Source organism: Camellia sinensis, chromosome 14, assembly GCF_055761805.1.
Source record: "Camellia sinensis isolate YWXY chromosome 14, ASM5576180v1, whole genome shotgun sequence".
Taxonomy (NCBI): domain Eukaryota; kingdom Viridiplantae; phylum Streptophyta; class Magnoliopsida; order Ericales; family Theaceae; genus Camellia; species Camellia sinensis.
The window spans coordinates 93,929,616-93,948,888 of record NC_138974.1 but is presented as its reverse complement, the minus strand read 5'-3'; the positions used below and the strand labels follow the sequence as shown (position 1 = coordinate 93,948,888).

The 19,273-nt window shown below is 33.6% G+C and overlaps 1 protein-coding gene across 1 annotated transcript; it reads left to right on the top strand.

Annotated features, from left to right (window-relative positions):
• Positions 1 to 726: 726 nt before the first annotated feature.
• On the top strand, positions 727 to 18,666 carry LOC114308898 (uncharacterized). Its single transcript, XM_028254594.2, has 14 exons — positions 727 to 1,204; positions 4,436 to 4,599; positions 5,537 to 5,640; positions 9,836 to 9,902; positions 10,424 to 10,516; positions 10,601 to 10,765; positions 10,868 to 11,008; positions 11,109 to 11,186; positions 13,212 to 13,324; positions 13,427 to 13,487; positions 16,272 to 16,439; positions 16,936 to 17,037; positions 17,139 to 17,228; positions 18,105 to 18,666. The coding sequence occupies exons 1-14, from the start codon at positions 916 to 918 to the stop codon at positions 18,165 to 18,167; spliced, it is 1,698 nt and encodes a 565-aa protein (XP_028110395.2). The 5' UTR covers positions 727 to 915; the 3' UTR covers positions 18,168 to 18,666.
• Positions 18,667 to 19,273: the final 607 nt, after the last annotated feature.

Genomic DNA, 19,273 nt, shown 5'->3' with positions numbered 1-19,273 from the left:
CACTATTTGTCTATATTTTTCATAAAAAATAATAATAATATTTAATAGTCCATTTAGGTCTTTTTCTATTTTTAAAAAAATAAAAAATAAAAAATTCTAAGAGTATAACCGTGAATTACTATGTCCACAGCAGAAGCTGATAATCAGAAGCAAGGGGTGAGCAGCTTCTGAGAATCAGCTTTTTTGGCTTAAAATAAGTTGTTAGAATCAGAAGCTGTTTGAAATAAATTTAACCAAACAGTCCAAAATAACTTTTTAAAAGCCAGAAGCCATAAGTTGACTTAAAAAAACTCCACCAAACACCCCCAAACCCTACCAAACAAGGCCATTGTAATGTAATGCTAAGTATTTTTTGTGATTTTGACACAAATCTTTTGTCATTTACTTTCATTTTTTTTTTTAAGTTAATGAAAAAAAAAATGTGAAGGGCTCCAAAAATTTATTAGTTGATTTTCGACTTTGGGCCTCGAAAATCTCAGGGCCGGACCTGAATCTATGGTAACATTCAATTTCCTATATATAATTTTATTATTATTTATGATATTAACAACTAATATTGAGAATAGATATATCAATAAACTTTCCATATGACTTATAAAAACATAAATTTTTTAATAAGATCATATCTAACATAAATCTTCCTAATATGTCCTATAAATAATTTTCCCCATTATAGGGAAACAACAACTGGACACGTATAAAGAGAAAAAACAAAAAATAATAATTAGGAGTGAGTGAACCCACCAGACATCAGCACGAAAGGAAACCTCCATTGCCGTGCGCATCTGACAAAACTCTCACACTCACTCACTCACTCACTCATTGCATCTCACATAAACCCGTTCTTTATTAATATTTCAGATCAATCACCAACAAAAACCCTAGACACCATCTTCTCTCTCTCTGTCTTCGTCAATGGCGGCGATTCTGAAGAAACCTCGCGAGGGCGAGGTGTTGGAGTCAGTCTACTCGGTGATCGCTCTGCTGTTCATACTGGTAGCTTGCGTCGACCTCTGCGACGCCGTTGCCGTCGTCGACGTCTACCGCCTCATCCAGTACGATCTCGCCGGTGTTCCCTTCGGATCTCGTCTCGCCTCCCTCAACCACCACGCCGGCTCTTCTATACTCACTCCCGCCGCCGATCTTTCACGTACTGTTATCCTGATTCCTGTTCGTGAAATGAACAACATCACTCTCATTCGAGGTATATATACTCTTCAGTTTCAACATATATGCGTTAAAGGTTGGGAATTGTGTTTGATACGTATTCATACTACTCATTCAGTTGCCAATTGATGATAGCTAATGAAATCGTTTTTTAAGTTTCAAGCTCGAATAAGATTTTTGATTGCACTTTTTAATATTAGAGGCGAAAATATGATTGATTACAAGCTGAAGCTGAATCATTGTTTGGAATACTCTTAATGTTGAATTTTATTGGTGAGAGACAAGTAATGTAATGCGGTGGAAATTTGGAATCGTGGTGTGTTATAAAGGTTTTGCTGATGAAAATGGTTGGAATTTATCTCAAGTCAGCTGATTTATTGGAATTTCTGCTTGAAATGGAATGAAGTAAAAAAAATGCTCTGGTAGTGCTTTTCTTTTGGAAATGTTGGAAGGCTATTAGTTAGTGGAGATTCTTATAGTGCACTTGTAGTAGTTTCAGTAACAATTACAAGCTGAGAGAGAGTATAAAATTGGAGTTGTAATATTGATGGGTGTTTTAAAACTGAATATATGTGGTGTGAAAATAAATTTAAGTTTGGACAATCACAATTTATGTCACTTCAAAGATTCAAGTATCTTTTGGTTTTGGAGCAAAATGGATCTCTTGGATGAAAGAATGTCTCTCTTCAGCTAGAATCTCAGTCCTTGTAAATGGTTCACGAACTAAGGAATTTAGTCCTCAAAAAGGCTTCAGACAAGGGGACCCATTATCTCCCTTCCTATTTAACTTGGCTGTAGAAGGTTTGAACATATTACTTGTGAGAGCTAGGGAGTTGGGCCTGCTGAAAGGAGTAGTTTTTGGTGATAATAATGTGGTAGTTTCTCACCTTCAATTTGCAGATGACTCCTTATTGTTCTGTGATGTTGACTAGTCAGAAGTGCTAAATTTAAAAAGGATCCTTAGGTGTTTTGAAGTTGCCTAAGGGCTTAAGATAAACTATCATAAAAGTGTGGTATGTGGGTTTGGTATCTCTGAATCTGTGCTCAATGAGTTTGCTTCCATGTTAAACTATAAAACTAAGTCAGCACCACTGAAGTATCTTGGGTTGCCATTAGGTGCTAGCCCCCATGGGAAGTTGATTTGGAAACCTGTCATTGAGAAGATAAAGCTCAGGCTTGTTTGTTGGAAGAGGAGATTTCTTTCCTTTGCAGGTAGGTTAACTCTAATTAAAGTGGTGTTATCTAGCCTGCCGGTGTACTACCTCTCACTGCTCAAGATGCCAGAAGGGATTGCAAAAGAAATTGAAAAATTACAAGCCTCATTCTTATGGGGTGGCTCTGAGCTAAAGAGGAAAGTTCATTTAGTGAAATGGGGAGAGGTAACAAAAAGTATCAAGCAAGGGGGGTTGGGTGTCAGAAGAATCAGAGACATGAATGTTTGTTTATTAATGAAGTGGTGGTGGAGGTTTGCCAATGAGGAAAAAGCTCTGTGGAAGAAAGTGATATGCTGCAAATATAAAGTTGAAGGTGGGAAATGGCTTCTAGAATTTCAAGCAGGTGTCAGATTCTCCAAGATTTGGTGAGATATATTGGTAGCAGCAAATCAAAGGGTTAGCCTCCTGCAATTTTATGTCAATAATCTTCAGATTAGAGTGGGTAATGGCTGTAGAGTGTGCTTCTGGCATGACTGCTGGAATAGAGGAGTTAGCCTCGAAGAGTTATTCCTTAGACTTTTCAAGATGTCTAATGATAAGGCTGGGTCACTCAGGGACTATGCTGTCAAAAGAGGGTAACTCTGAAAATTGGGTGTTCAGCTTTAGGAGGGCTTTATTTCAATGTGAACATGAAGAGCTCATCACACTTAATCAAACTATCAGACCTGGCCCTGTTTTGAATCTGCAGGACAAGGACATACTAGTCTGGTTAGCAACCAAATTAGGTCAATCCTTTATCTGAACCCTATACAATCACACTGATTTAGAGTATGGTGAATTCAAGTGTTCTAGCAAATTGGTGTGGATCAAGTACCTCCCCCCTAAAGTTCAATTTTTTGGGTGGCTCGTATGGAAACATAAGGTAAAAACATCAGTGTTCTTGCACAGTATTGGAGTGCTAGATGCTAGTGCTGTCACTGTATGTATATTCTGCAAAGATGGCCAAGAAACAGTTGAGCGTGTGCTTATCTGGTGTCCTATGATCTGGAGAGTTTGGACAGGTCTCCTGCAATGGTGGGGAGCTCAATGGCTGGTGCCTGGAACAGTTGATGGGTTACTGCAGTGGTGGGCTGGGAATAATTGCATGAAAGCTGAAAGCAGAATTTGGAATGCCATTCCTTTGGTGGCCCTTTGGTCCATTTGGAAGCACCGGAATGATTGTCTCTTCCAAGATATCCAATCAAACATGGAGGAGCTATATGAAGTTATCATTGTTAGGCTTGCAATCTGGTTGAAATCCACATCCAGGGATTTTCATTTTTCAGTTACTGATTTTATGTATAACCTGGTGCAAATTAGATTCTGTTTGGGTAGGAGGTTGTAATGTTCTATTGTCATTGAGGTTTTGAGGGGTTTGAGTTGGAAACTCTCTAACTCTCTTATGCGGCTTTGGAAATGCACATGATTAGTTTTGTTATGGGTGCCAGCCTAGTTGGGATGCCTAGCCTGGACAGCGATGCAATTACTTTCCAAGCTTTTGTACTTATATTGCTTTAATAAAATATATCTCTGTTTTGCTGCTCTAAAAAAAAAAAAAAAGATTCAAGTATCTATTAAAAATATGTTAAAATACGAAGTCATAGATTTCTTGATGAATGTTGAATGCTGAATTTATGTCTGTCTTAAAGTATACGTTTGGAGATAATAAAGCAAGGAAATTGTAGTAATAATTCTAAAAATTAAAATATTATAATTTTATTAGTGCATATATATAGGATTGTGCCTAGAAGACTTATTCATTAGGTTTTTACAAACTATAATAATTTTTATTACTTTTATATTTTAGAAATTATATTTTAATATTCAACCTGATTAATCTTAGAATATACAATGTCTCTTCCTTTTCCTTCTTCCTATATGAACTATAAAAAAGGAATTAGTGGTCTAAAATTTTCTAAGATGATACTTTTGAGTTTTGAGAGACGTAGAGCTAATACACTACTTTTGTTGTTGTTGTTGTTTCATTTTAATTTTATTTATTTATTTATTTAATATTTTTTCTTTGGTTAATACCTGATTAGGATTTTATTTATGTGTGGTAAACCATATGTCAGAATATATTGGACAGAGACGGCCATTAGGGGGTTTGATATTTTTACTCCCTTGGATGTTTAGTCCTGAAAACAAAGACAACATGGATGGGGGAGATGATTTTGGTAAAGAGATGAAGAACATATTGGTGGAACTGGAACCGCTACTCATACATGCCAATATACCTGTGAGTAAAAGAATTTCTTTTAGTTCTTCTGTTTTGATTTTTTTTTTTTTGGTCATTAAATCTTTCACAGCCTGATTTCAATGGTTGTCTCCTTTAATTTTTTTTAATATATTTTTTTTGGAGGTACTTTTTGCGTCAATGACAAGAAAAGAAACAAATCCCTAATCACCCATCTATTTCACATCCCATGCATATAGCACTATGCTGCAACAGGTGTACAATGTGTTCTATTGTAGTGAATTTATTATGTCTCATGATTCTGAAGTTATCATTCTTTAAAGCTAAACATGCTTTTTGCAATTCCTTCCTTTCCTTTTTTTCCCTCTTGAGTAACTTCTGTCTACTAAACTACTATCTCCTATTTTGCTAATAGCTTTCCACGTCAATTACCTCTGATCATGTAAATAACCAGTATCATAGAATTGTAATTGTTGTTTCTATCGTTTTTCTTTTTCATATTTTGATTCATTGTTATTGTTTTTATTTTTAAAGTAATAAGGTCAGGCAATTTTTGCGGATTAACATCCCAAAATCTTGAGTTGGTTATCCTGTCAGTCCCAGAAATGGGAGGTGCAGTCTTTAAAGTGCCAGTGGGGACAACTTGTGTGTGTGTGTGTGTGCGCGCGCGTGCACGTGCATGTATATCTGTATGTATTAAAAAAAACCCAACCCTAATTATATGCAATTAAAATTTTTGCCACTGACTTAATATATACTAGTCATTCTTGGCATTGCATACTTTCCTTGGAAGTTTAGATATGTCGTTGATTTTTAATTTTGATTTCGAGAGCACATTTGTTTAAAGTTTCTGCTGAACTAGTCAGTTGCAAATTGCAGTGTTTGTTGTCTCTTTCTCATAAATCAAGGTGTTTTGCATCCCTTTTTTTTCCACAGAAAATCTTCTAAACTTTCTTAATGATGCTGTATTTGGTTACAGTATCCAGTGTATTTTGCTTTTGAGGATGACAATATCAATGCTGTATTAGCTGATGTCAGGATGAATGATGCTACTGGTCAGCCTGCTACTGCAACCGCTGGAGGGTTAGTTGATATACTCATAATTAGCATTGTTGGAGTTGTCTAAATCTAAAATCTTCTAGATGCTTAACCTTCTTGGTGCATATTATGTTTACTTAAATTTCTAAAATTTGGTTCTCCTATCTCATATGTTATACAACAACACTACAAACCCAGACTTAAAAACCCAGAATTTATCCAGAAAAACTAATCAACGGTTCAAATTTATTTTACTTATGGACTCCACACTTTATCAATTTAGGCCTCATTTGGGAACAGGCTTTTTAGTAACTTTTTGGCTTTTTGGCTAAAATGTGATGTAAAAAAAACTAATATGTTTGGGATGATTTTTTGGTTTTTTACGAAAAGTGTGCTAAAAGTAGAGAGAAAAGGGAATTTTTGACTTTTTGGTATAGGTTGTTGTCTTTTTGATTTTTTTAGTGACTTTTTGGCTTTTAGGCTAAAAAGTGATGTTGCCAAATGAGGCCTTAATCTCCACCACACAAACATGTTTGGGGTAAATTATGGGTTAATAAGGGTGGCTTCATAGCATTTTTGTATGTTGTATAAATATTGAGCATGTTCAACAATCACACTTGGAATATAAATGTCCCAAAGACTGGTCCTTGATAAAACTGAATTATTTACTGGTTTTGAATTCCGTAGAGAAAGGAATTGGTTTCTTTTATTCCTTTTTCAGTTCCAATCTTCTGGTTGGTTTAGATGCTTCTGGTCCTAAAGTCTCCAGTTTGATTAAGGTTTTTTAATCAAGAGGACAGTACTAGAAGTTAAGGAACTTGTTTAATGTTTATAGCATACGTCTCCCTTGAGGGGAGGTTCCTTTTTTCTATTTGTATTCCTCCTTGCCTTTATTTGTTCTTTTCAAGGGACTAGATAGCAAAAATTTTATTTTTATAAGGGTGCCTCATCTGTAGAGTTCCCAATCACATGATCTTCTTACATATGACTTTTTTGGAGAGGATTTATATAAAGAGAACACCTCTGTTGGTGATTTTTCTTTCAAAACCAAACCAAACCAAACCAAGCTAAGCCTTGTTTCCAATCAAGTAGAGTTGGCTACACATATCTTTTTCGCCATTCAACTCTATCAACTTATTTTTCCAATAAAAGCCATCCACTTTTTAGACCGTGACTTGACAATTTTCCTTCAAATATGGATAAGTTGGGAATTTGTACTTGAAAATAATCTAGATTCTAACCCACTTTTGTGAGATTTCAAAGAGTGGAGGTGATTGAAAAGAGGAGAGCTTGTGAGAAGTGGGAATTTTAAATGCTGAAAATGGCAAATTTATAGGGTGTAGTAAGGTATATGTGTTGTGTGTCTGTCACCCTTTTAGGATATGTACTATGTACTATTTAGGCTATTGAAGACTTAACTTTCCCCTCTTTAAAATAGGATTGATGTCTTAAGGGAGCTGTATATTTGTTTTCTATATTTGTTTTCTTTTGAGAGATTCTTTTTCTTGTTATGGATTGGTCTCCGTCTGTTTTGGACGCAGCATGGTTCAACTATTTGAATGGGCAATTTTTATTTTTTAAGCTTTGATTGAGGAAGTTACCGTGTCTTCCCTTTGCTTGGGTTTGGTGCCCCTAGGTTTTCTCACATTTTTTAACAAGTCTCCTACAAATATGAGTTGTATTTCTGCAAAATGTTAACATCCTAGTGATATGCAGTTAAAGATTTTAAAATAGACTTATGCCAAATGTAGCATTAAGATACGTCCAAATCCAGATACTTGTTTATTGGCCCAAACAATTTGGTGTTTATTACTTCCTTTGCATCCCTATTTTTGCAAGTCAATGCAAGTATAGTAGTCTTTTAAAATTTTGGGTGAAAGGGACTGCCGCTTTGAGTATAGACCCTTCTAGGTCACATTTGTGCACACTTCTACACGTGTGTCCAATTAATACTCGTGGATGTGTCCATTATTCAAACTATATTTCATTATTTTGTATATGAGAGGAATATCAGAGAGCCCGGGATGGAAGGGGTGTAATTTTGGCCCGTGGCCTACGGGTGGCCCGATGTGGGCTCGGCTCGTTAAGGCCCGAGCCCGAGCCCAGGCAGATGCCTTGGGTTAGGGCCTGGGCCTGGGCCATCGTTTCGAAGCCCGCCCTGCCCCATTGGCCGGCCCAAAAGCCAGGCCCGCCTCGCTCGGCCCACCCGATGCCCAATTTTTTTAATGGAAAATAATAAAATTTTGGTGGGAAAAATCAGTGTTTTTTAAGGCGAAAAGCAAATCGAGGCGACAAGGTCTCCTAACGCCTAAGCGCGAGACGACCAGAAAGGATATTTTTTTAAAATAAATGGTATAGACAAAAATATAAATATTTTCAAAAACCATCATGCAGTTATCATTCCAAATACTATCCAACAAGCAATTCAATGTTTCAGCATAAAGAAATTAAAGAACATATTTTAACAACATTAAAGAACATAAAGAAATTAAAATAGTTGAAATTAATTGAATTAAAATAATTAATTGAATAACCAGGAAATTAAAATAAACAGGAAATTAATTGAATTAAAATAAACAAATTAATTGAATTAAAATAATTAATTGAATAACCAGGAAATAAATTGAATTAATTGAAATTTTAACACAGAAGAAAAAAAATAATTGAATTAATTGAAAAAAAATTAAAGATAAAATAATTGAATTAATTTTAAAAATTAATTTTTGCGAATTAAAAATTAATTTTAAAAAATAATTAAATTAATTTTAACACAGGGTTCGACTGTGTTCTTCAAGTCGAAGAAAAAAATGAATAAAGAAGAACAGGTGAAGTCGAAGGGAAGAACAGGGGGGAAGAAAGGCGGGGGGGGGGGTTCTGACAGTGAACAAAGGAGAAGGAAGAAGAAGAAGAAACGAAGAAGGAAGAAGAAGGAACTCACCTCGGAACGACGTCCGAAGAAGGAAGAAGAAGACCCAGATGATTTGACTTCGGAAGAAGAAGACCCAGAAGACCCAGAAGACCCAGATGTCGACGAACGAAGTCGATTTAGGGTTTGGACTTCTTATTTAGTAATTAACTTTGTCGATGAACGGCCCAGATGATTCGAACGAAGTCGATGAAGGGCCCAGATGGTTCGAACTAAAATCAAGCAAAAATATGAAGCGTCGCTTCATTTTGCCTCCCGCTTCATCGCCTAAGCCTCGCTTCAGTCGCTTCTCCATCGCCTCACCATTTCGCCTCGCCTCGCCTCAGTGTGCGTGAAGCGCTGAAGCCTCGCCTCGCCTTGCTTAGCGCTTAGGCTCGCCTCTGATAACACTGGGAAAAATTTTAAAAAAAGTAAAAAAAATTGTTTAGGCCCGCCCAAGCCCGAGGGCCCGGCCCGAGACCCGGACCATTGGCCCGCCCAAAGCCCAAATACCTAGGTCCGTGCCTAGTTTTCTGGCCCGTGGCCCGGCCCGTTTTTTTTGGCGGGAGCCCGCAAGGCCCGAATGGGCCGGGCCGGGCAGAGCCAAAATTACACCCTTAGATGGAACCATAAATTATTGCCAGCTCCATTTCCAACCAACCATTTTGAGCCCGTAAATGTTGGTGGGGTTATTTTGTTGGCACATCTCTAAACACTCCACTCTCCATCATGGCAGTGTAGCCCAACATTTCCAACATTCTTTTCCTTTTCAGGAATTTTGATTGCACAATGGCAACCACGAGCCAAGCTTGCAATTGGCAAATTTGGCACTTTCAACATTCTGTGAAGTACATGATATGTAAGAGAGTTCTAGTCTTATATATGATAATCAGAATGAACTTGATGAGCTTCAGCTTCCACATTATGAAATTCTTAGTATAGAATTGCAAAGTATTAAATAGAGTAACATGTATGGTAAAGTCTGACAAACTAAGGAGTTGATTTACTTTGTTTTGCTTTTGCTAATGTTGTATTAATAGCTATTGCTTTTCTATAAAATTGGTGGTTCTGCTCTTACAGTTGTTGCTAACTGGATTATTTGTTGTAATTGTTTTTGTTTTCCTGCTGATTTGATTTGCAATTAAATCAGTTTATTTTTTGACAAATAATTAGAAGTATATATATTTTTGTTCTCATTGTAGTCTTCTCCATATCAACATGCTTGTGGTTTTCTGGCTAGTTATTTATTTATTATTTTTTTTGAGATGTTCATGCAGAATTGTCATTATTCTCGATGATCTCACTGATCACATTTTTGCTTTTAAAATGTTGCAGATACAAGCTTGTTGTCTCAGCACCTGAACCTAGGAAACTTGCATCCCCCACAATTACAAATATTCAGGTCCAGATTCAACTCCCCCCCTCCCCCTCTTCCTTCCCCAAACACAGTCGAACATACATTCAGAATGATTAAATTCATATCAAATACTGTAGCATGTGGAAGTCTTTGTGATTGATATTTTTAGAAACTAAAAAAAGAACAAAAAAACTCAAATTGCAATTGGCTTTAAATATCTATCTTTTTTGCGCGTCACTATGGTGATTGCGTTGTTGATTTATTCATTTATTTATTTCATCATTTTATTTAAGTTGTTGCACCTCTTTGAAGTAACACATCCTTTATTTTGACTTTGATACTTGAGTTCTTTGTTTTTAGTTGATGAGCTTTCACCACTCTTTATAGCATGCACTACTTAGTCTTTATTCGTAGCTTCTTTTTTACTCTTGTAATTGGGAGTGTTGATTTTGTAAAATTAGTTGTATTCTTAGTTTCACTTGGGGCATAGGTGGCATGGAGATTACTGCTTATGCTTTTAAGCTTGAAATTGTTTGTAAGTTTAACTATTTTTGTTGTTCTGATAGGGATGGTTACCAGGATTGAAAGCAGATGGAGATTCAAATCAACTCCCCACCATCGCCATAGTGGCATCATATGACACTTTTGGGGCAGCACCGGTATCTAAGTTAATAATTTCTTACCCAAAATTTTTTATGATTTTTAAGAAGTCTGATTTTTTCTTTTCATTTAAATATTTTTAGGCTTTATCAGTAGGAAGTGATAGCACTGGAAGTGGCGTTGTAGTGCTTCTCGAAATAGCTAGGTTATTCTCACTTCTATATTCAAATCCTAGGACAAGAGGAAGGTACAATTTACTTTTTGGGCTAACATCTGGTGGACCTTACAACTATAATGGAACACATAAGGTGCTTAGCTTCTTTGTTGGATTAGAATTCTCACTACTTTCTTTTCTTTTGATTTTTAATGTCTTTTCACATCCACTCAATTTTGTACTTTACTATGTGCAGTGGCTTCGAAGCTTTGATCAACGTTTACGTGAGAGTATTGATTATGCTATCTGCTTGAATAGTATTGGGTCATGGGATAATGAATTGTGGATTCATGTGTCTAAGCCTCCAGAAAATGCATATATAAAACAAATATTTGAAGTAAGCAAATAGCATTCTCCTATAAAGAAAATGGATTTTCTTGAATTCCATGAAGTTGCACTGTGGCACTTTCTATTTTAACAGAAGGAATTTTGTGCAGGGTTTCTCGAACGTAGCAGAAGATTTAGGGCTTAAAGTTGGTCTCAAGCACAAGAAAATAAATATTTCTAATCCTCGAGTAAGTAGATATACTTGAAATTATAAGTAGTGTAAATCAGCATATGACATAAATCTAATGTTTTCCAAATAGTGGAGTGAGTAATAAATAAAGAAAAAATAGCGAATATCAACCTTATTGCTCATGTTCAGGAACACCTATATTGAATTATGATATAAATAGGTTTTATTCTATATTCATTTATAGTCTCTGTGCCAGTGCTGTTATCAGCTCTAGTTAAACCAGGACCAACAGTTTGTGATATAACTCAACTGAGAAGATGATTTTTGTATAAATATTAGACTCAATACTTTTTATGTTATGTTTACTGCATTGGGATCTCTGTTCAGTATTACTCATTGAGTTCTTCTGATAACTTTAGCCTTTTCCATTTTTTCTATTAAAAACTTGTTCTCTTTGCATGTTTTAATATGACTCTTATGTTTAATGGGTGTATTTGGTTTACAATGCTACACACAGAATTCTTTGATATGCTATATTTTGCTATTATTAAAGTCTGCAGAAGGTTTTTAGAAATCGTTATCTCCACTAAATGTTTGTGCTTCAATGGAATTTGTTTATGTTCTCTGATAATCAGTTCTGCTAAGTTGGCAGATTTTAGGGGCAGACTGCTTTTGGATGTTTGTCCTTTTCCTCCATTATTATTACCTGTACTACTGTAGAAAGACGGCGCATCTTCTTGGTATCATCATGTTTTACTTCCTAAAATGCTCACAACTTCTTCCATCTGTTTCTTCTTATGTTTTTATTAGTGATGTTTAGATTTGGGAGAACTCGTATCTAGTCTTTTTCAAATATAAATTGCATCATCCTTAACCATTCTCCCTGTGGATGATGATAGCCAGATCAACATCTGCTTTTACAGTAAATTTGAAATTATCAAACATCTGCAATCATAAATAATTTGAACCTTTTAAATTAGAAAAATAGTTACACAAGGCAAGCAGCATGGCATAGTGTGTGCCACTATTCTAGTTGTTTCTGTGTTTTTGTTATTTAGGCAAATTTTTTTGTTTTATTATCTATTTTTGTTTGGAAAGATTTTTTAGATGAAACAGCTGTATGATCTCATCAACAGCTCTGCTTATTATTGTGAGTAACTTGTGATAAAGTCAGTTCACATGCCTGTTGTTTTTTGTGCCCTTGTTCTTTCAGAGTAAGATACGATTTTGTTGCATGATGAGAATATTATTAATGTGAGGATGTAAAATCCAGCTTCATATGTGAAGTTCAAAAAACTAGGCCAGATGGTTCTTGCTCTTTGTTCTGAACAAAATTCCACCCTGTAGAAAAAAAAATGCATTGGAATACATACAAGAGACAATAACAGTCTTGATGTACAACAGAAAGAGTTGTCATCAGAGTTTTTAAGCTGTAACAAGTCATTTTATTTTATTATAAATCTTGAGGAGAAAAGGAATGCTTAACAAATCACTTTTTATTTGATTTTCTTTTTCTGAGCCCAATCAATGACCACTCACTGGACTTCTTTACATCTTAATATATTTACTTTGCCTTAGAAGATAGATTCTTTCCCTGTTGAATATCGTTAGAATTTTTTATTTTTTATTTGAAAATAGAACATGAGCATGGCTAGAACATGATAAGAATTCTCTCTCTGTCTCTCTCTCTCTCTCTCCCCTTTTTTCTTCTGTTCTTTCTTCCATGCAAACAACTTGAGAACGTGAAATATTTGTTGCATGCTTTGTTTTTTTCCAGTTCTAGTTTATATAGTCCGTTATAACTTGTTTTGCTCTGCAAATTCAAATGAACATATATGCATTGCAACCATTCTTATCAACATTAGTCTTGAACAATAATGATGCCTCTTTATTACGATTCCTAATCTGCACTTCCAGCCTATTATGAGTTGAACTTGTTTGGGATAAACAAATTTGTCATGTAGTTTGATGTTAGTGAAATGTTTTGCATTTTGCTTTATGCTTGTACCTAACAACCATGATTTCTTTAGTATGTTGTGTATCAAACTTCAGATGAGATGCTAAAGCTGTTAATCTGCTGTAGGTAGCCTGGGAGCATGAACAGTTCTCAAGGCTGAGAGTTACTGCTGCGACCCTTTCTGGACTGTCTGTGGCACCTGAATTGCTTGAAAGCACTGGAGGTCTGTTTGATAACAGGTCAAGATTTGGAACTAAACGTGTCCTCTTCCAGAACTCCTTTTACACGATAGTTTCTCGTTTGAGTATTTTTTTATTTTTATTTTTTAAATTTCTCTACAGGCATTTGTTGAATGAAGCTGCAATTATGAGAAGTGTGAAGTTAGTTGCAGAGAGTTTAGCGGTAAGGTTTTATATTACATTTTTGAGGTAGAACTTTGTCATGGTGTTTTTGTATTATTTCTTTTTGACACAAATGCACGTTATATGCATACTTGTGTGTGTATATATATATATATATATACTAGTTTAAAAAGGATTACAGTACATTTAAGTTTTGTAATTTGATAATTTGAAAAAAATAAAAATATTGTTCTATGAAATTGAATAGAATAAATCATTAGAGATATGATAGAATTATATAAATTGTATTATAAATAATAGCAATTAGAAAAAATATAATAAGTCCTATCAATTTAACATAATTATACTCTTTTCTTTTTCAGTAAGACTAAAAATGACCGAAATTATTGTAGAAGGTGTGAAGACACAAAGATAAACAAAATAAAATATACATTTGAGTATAAAAGAGGTAAAAAAATTTATTTTACATCTATATGACTAATGAATTACTAATAAAAATTGAGCTAAGTGTTATGTAAATTAAAATTTTAAAGGAGTCCAATATAATTATATCAAATTTGTATAAGTTATTATATTTTTAAAAAGTGTTTGTTCATGACCACTTGTGCTATTGTCTAAATGCATATCAACTTAAAATAGTCACTAAACTAATTATTCAATAATTTTTTATTTTATATAAATATCTTTTGGGTTAGTTCATTTTGTTATTCAATACTTATTCAATGTGGTGAGTTTCATCAGTAGTATTCAGTTCACTGAAATGAAAGTGGAATGGAATGATCAATTAAAATGTTAATTCTCACATATGATGAAAAATGTATTAAAAATGGATTCTTATTCACTATTGTAAGGAAATGGTCATTCTATCTGAAGATTATTGAATGGTCATTCAACTTCTGTTAATTACGACTTATTGAAACTTACATGTCACCCTTTTAAATTTTTAATCGCATGACAAATGACCAATCTCATTAATTAACCAATAAGTCAGTTAATAGTTTTAATGATATCATAAATATATTTTAATTAACAATTCTGGTGATTTTATTGTTGTATAGGAGAGTAATTAGGAGTTTTATTTTTCCTGTTAAGTTTGATAATTTGTTACACACCCAATGATATAAAACTCAACTCCCTTATCACATCGTTGGAAAATGTTTGAGACCTCCAAAAGCTCACACAATTCGATATACAATTATGTGGTATGGTATGCATCATTTTTTGATTTGTTATACACCCAATGATGTAGACTCTAATTCTATTACCATATCATTTTGGGTGAATTTATGAGTCTTTTAACATTTTTTTCGAATTTATAAAAAAAAAAATTATGGTGTGTCACTTTTCTCAACAGATAAATATAAAACAAATACTAAGATAATTCCTCCATCTAAAAAAAAAAAACTACTAAGACAATTCACTGAACTAATAAAAAAGCAGAAGAAAATACATATATATATATACAAATGATCAATTTTATTAATTACCTAACCCCCCCCCCCTCCCAAAAAAAAAAAAAAAAAAAGAGTAAATCATTAAGTAAACTAAATATATTTAATAATATGAAAAATATTTTTCAATTAACCATTTTGTTAATAGATAAAGCATTAAGTCAAGTAACTGTTTTTAATGATATGAGAAATATTTTTCAATAAACAATTTTGACAATTTATTATTGCATAGGAGAATTGTTATTTTTTTCTTCTGGTTATTGTGTTAAATTAAAATTTATAACAAACAATAATTGTAAATTCATATTTTAAACACACCTTATGGGTGTATTTGTAATTTGTTAAAAAATAAAAGATTTATATTTCATAATTGACCAAGGATATTTGCGTAATTACGAAAAAACCTTCACTCAATATATAGGCCACCATTAGTAAATTATTCAAAATAAAAGGGCAAAATAAGAAAAAAAAAGACCATCCATAAGCAGGATAGAGCTTCTTATATATATATAGATATATGTATGGGTATCTCTGTAAAAGTATGCATCTTGACACTTTCCTCTTTGGCTTTGAGTAGTATTTTTTTCCTTTTGGATGCGGTAGTTACTGAATCTATGATAATTGCATTTCTTTTTCCTTTGTTTTTATTAGTTAGTTTTTTTTTTTAATTTTTTATATATATATACTTTGGATTAGAATCTATGATTGGTGCATGCATTAGCTTGGTAGAATAGAACATGAAATAGTTAGTGATTTAAGAAATTGGGGTCTTAGACCCCTATGCAGTATTCACTGTTCTGTTCCTAAATTCTTTTGATCCTTTGCATTCATTTACTAAGAAATCATAAGGAAAAATTCTAATGTCTATCCTTTTGGCATCCCATACCTAACTGTAAATGATTAGGAAAAAAATAACTGGAAGATATTTCTGCGGAATTCTTTGAAATAATGCCAACGTAGTTTTGGAGTCTTTGGACTTCTGTTACAATTCACTGCACAATAGTCTTCGCTACTGCTACACATACAATAGTACTCCATATAGTCCCTTTATTATGTAGGACTCGTACAAGCTTCTGACAGATTGATATTACTTGAGTTTTAACTTTCTAGAAGTGGATCCATAATAAATCAATAAAATATATGCTATCTTGTTCAGATTAGTATTTTGCACAAAAGAATTAAATTTATCATTATAAATGTCATGTTTGTGTATGTATGTATCTAATTTAACATTGTAGTGTCATTATTGAAGTTTTTCTTCTCTTTTTTCTCTTTTACTTTTCACGTATGTAATTTTGCATCCAGATAATGGCAGTCATCAATCTTTAACGATTTTCGTCTCTCTAATGTAACTTTCCCTTTCTCATGTACAGAGGCATATTTATGGCCACCAGGGAAAGAACATTAATATATTTGCGGACAATAGTACTTTGACAGTGAATCCTTCTTACGTAGCATCCTGGTTGGATCTTTTGTCGCGTACTCCTCGAGTGGCACCATTTCTCACAAAGAACGACCCATTAATCATGGCATTGAAAAAGGTGCTATTGTTTTCTATACTTATAATATCTTGTTTATTTGATGGAATTTCCTTTGTTTCTACAAATACTTGGTTCATGGGAAAGGTACAATTGTTTGGAGTGTTTTTGGTTGAAAATTAGAGTGGTTAACACCTTTATGTAACATGGTTTTTTTTTAATTTATATTTGTTACATGTTTTCCAATTTAAGAGAGTCACCATATTGTTGTTGGAAGGTCATTAACATAGATGGCAATTCAACATTAAATTGTCATCATGTTCCATTTCTTTTCGTTGAAAATTATATGTTGGTGGGTCCATTTTGTTTCATATCCTTGTCCTGTGTCTATGCCTGTGATTCTCACTTCTAGATGTGCTTGTTTCAATGTTTGAATTGAACTTTAGATTTGAGTTACAATTCCAAAAATAAATTAATAAACCCAACACACTTCTATGATGACAATTTCCCTTCTTTCTGATATTTTCAGTGTTTTATTGTTTGATCAATCCATTGGCAGGAATTAGCAGATCATACAGTTGATGTGAATTTACATCACGAGGTGCTTGATGGGATGTTCACGCTCTACGATTCTACAAGTGCCAGGCTTAGTATTTATCAGGTGCCAATGTTACTAAATGCGCACATACAGTGTGTGTGTGTCTGTCTGTAAGATACAAAGAATTTACTATATAACTACTTGGCAAATGTTGTTTATTACAGGTTGCAAGCGTTACGTTTGACCTGCTTTTGCTACTGGTGTTGGGATCATACCTTATAGTCCTCTTCAGTTTTCTTGTAATCACAACAAGGGTATAACTTCTTACCTTACTAGCACAACTCTTTTGTTTCTAGATTATTGCCTTGTTTGGATCATGGATTTATCTAGGGAAGGAAAAATGTTATATTTTTTTTAAGCTTCATTCACATTAGCCTAAGGAAATTTCTAGGGGTGCAACTTGAGCGGGCTCAACCCGAGCAATCCGAACCCAATTTGAATTTTTTTAGGGTTTGGACAAGATATTTTCAAATTCAGTACGGGTTTGGACAAAAATTCAGAAGCCCGAATTAAATTTGGGCGGGCTTGGACAAAGACATCAAATAATCCGAACAACCTGAAGCTCGAATTATAAATATATAGTTATATAAAAATATTAAATATATATACAAATTATTAGTCATTACATGATATTAAAGTAATTTAGATTATTAAATCATATTTAATATATATTATATATATAAATAACATAAAATTTTACTTTTTATTTTTATTTTCACTCATAAATTGTAAAGACCATTATAGCGGTATCTCTCTTACATTATATAAATTATTTGTTTTGATGGTATTAATGATTTTCTATATATATATATATAAAATGTAAATAGAGTCAAATTTTAATAACTTTATAATGTAGCTGCAAAAAAAAAAAAAAAAAAAAAAAAAAAACAATTCGGGTAATTCGGATTTAATTCAGGTCGGGCTTAGGCAAGCAACCTCGGGTTACAATTCGAATTTGGGCGAGCCTGGGCAGATCTCAGCACAACTTGGGTTGGGCTTGGACAACTTCCCAACCCAACCCGCCCGAGTTGAAATTTCCATGTTTAACGGTTTGTCGTTTGTTGAATTACTAGCCTTGTATTATAAACATATATGAAATGAAACTAAGCATGAAAGATTTTGCTCAACAGGGTCTTGATGATTTGATCAGTCTATTCCGTCGTCCTCCCTCTCGTAAAGTAAAAGCAATTTGACAATTTAAGGATTATACAAATGGCAAGATGGTAGTTCAGAAAATTGCAGGGGCCAAGTCTTGTTCTCATACTGTGGGTCATCGAATGTAAGCTTATATTTGGATCTCACGCACACCTTTAGATGAGTTCATTGATGGTTTCTTATCTTGTGTAGGTTTAGAATTTTGTTCTCAGGAGGCGTATTGTTTTACGCTGTGTTTGGTTAGAGGATTTGAGGAGGGATTTGGAAAGGAAAAGGGAAAAGTTAGGTGAAATGTGAATAAAATATACCTATATTTCACCTAGTTTCACACACCTTTTCCCTTTTCTTTTTCAAATCTCTCCCTAAATCTCCCAACCAAACACAACATTAGTGTTTGACCTGAGGAAGATGTTCCGTTATTTTTATTTTGCTAGAGTGATCACAATTGCTGCCCAGAAAAATTTTGTTACATCATTAAGCAATGTAATCTTGTTGCCGGTTACTATTTAGGTAGCACGTTAATGGTTGTTACGTTGATGTTTGTTTTCTTGTGTGTCGCGCATGTATGTAAGCATTCTTAGATGTGCATCTTTGTGTGTTTTGGACTTTGAGAGGGATCTCTGTTGGCCTGTACTGTTTGGTAGATTAGTGGCTAACTAATGGAAAAAGTTGGGGCAGAGTTCTTTTTTATTATTATTATTATTATTATTATTTTTTATGATGGCCATATGCTCTAGCTAAGTTAGAGCATCTCCAATGGTATTTGTTAAAATAACATTGTCATTTGTATAATTTGATAATGGATAGTGTTATTTTATTAAATTATAACAATGATGCTCAAATGGTCACATGTTATTTTGGTAAATCTAAACTAATTTTTGCTTTAAGTTTGTAGGTGTTGTTTGGATATAGATTTTTTGTGTGTGTGTGTGTTTATTTTTTGTCTTTTGTGATCTTTTTTTCAATTGTTTGTAAAAAAATATATATATTTATATTATATTCGACTAGACAAAAATAAAAAAAAATTTAAAAATTTTCAAAAAAAATTTAAATATAATTCATCTCGCCGAAAAAAGTATAACTTATTTGTTTTTATTATTATTGTAACTACATTAAAAAATAAACAATTACCAACTATCCAATA

Bases quoted from the DNA above. Each gene is read 5' to 3' on its own strand.
- LOC114308898 (XM_028254594.2), top strand. From the start codon at position 916: ATGGCGGCGATTCTGAAGAAACCTCGCGAGGGCGAGGTGTTGGAGTCA. The intron at 10,517-10,600 runs GTATCTAAGTTA...AAATATTTTTAG, and splicing joins ACACTTTTGGGGCAGCACCG to GCTTTATCAGTAGGAAGTGA. The intron at 10,766-10,867 runs GTGCTTAGCTTC...TACTATGTGCAG, and splicing joins ACTATAATGGAACACATAAG to TGGCTTCGAAGCTTTGATCA.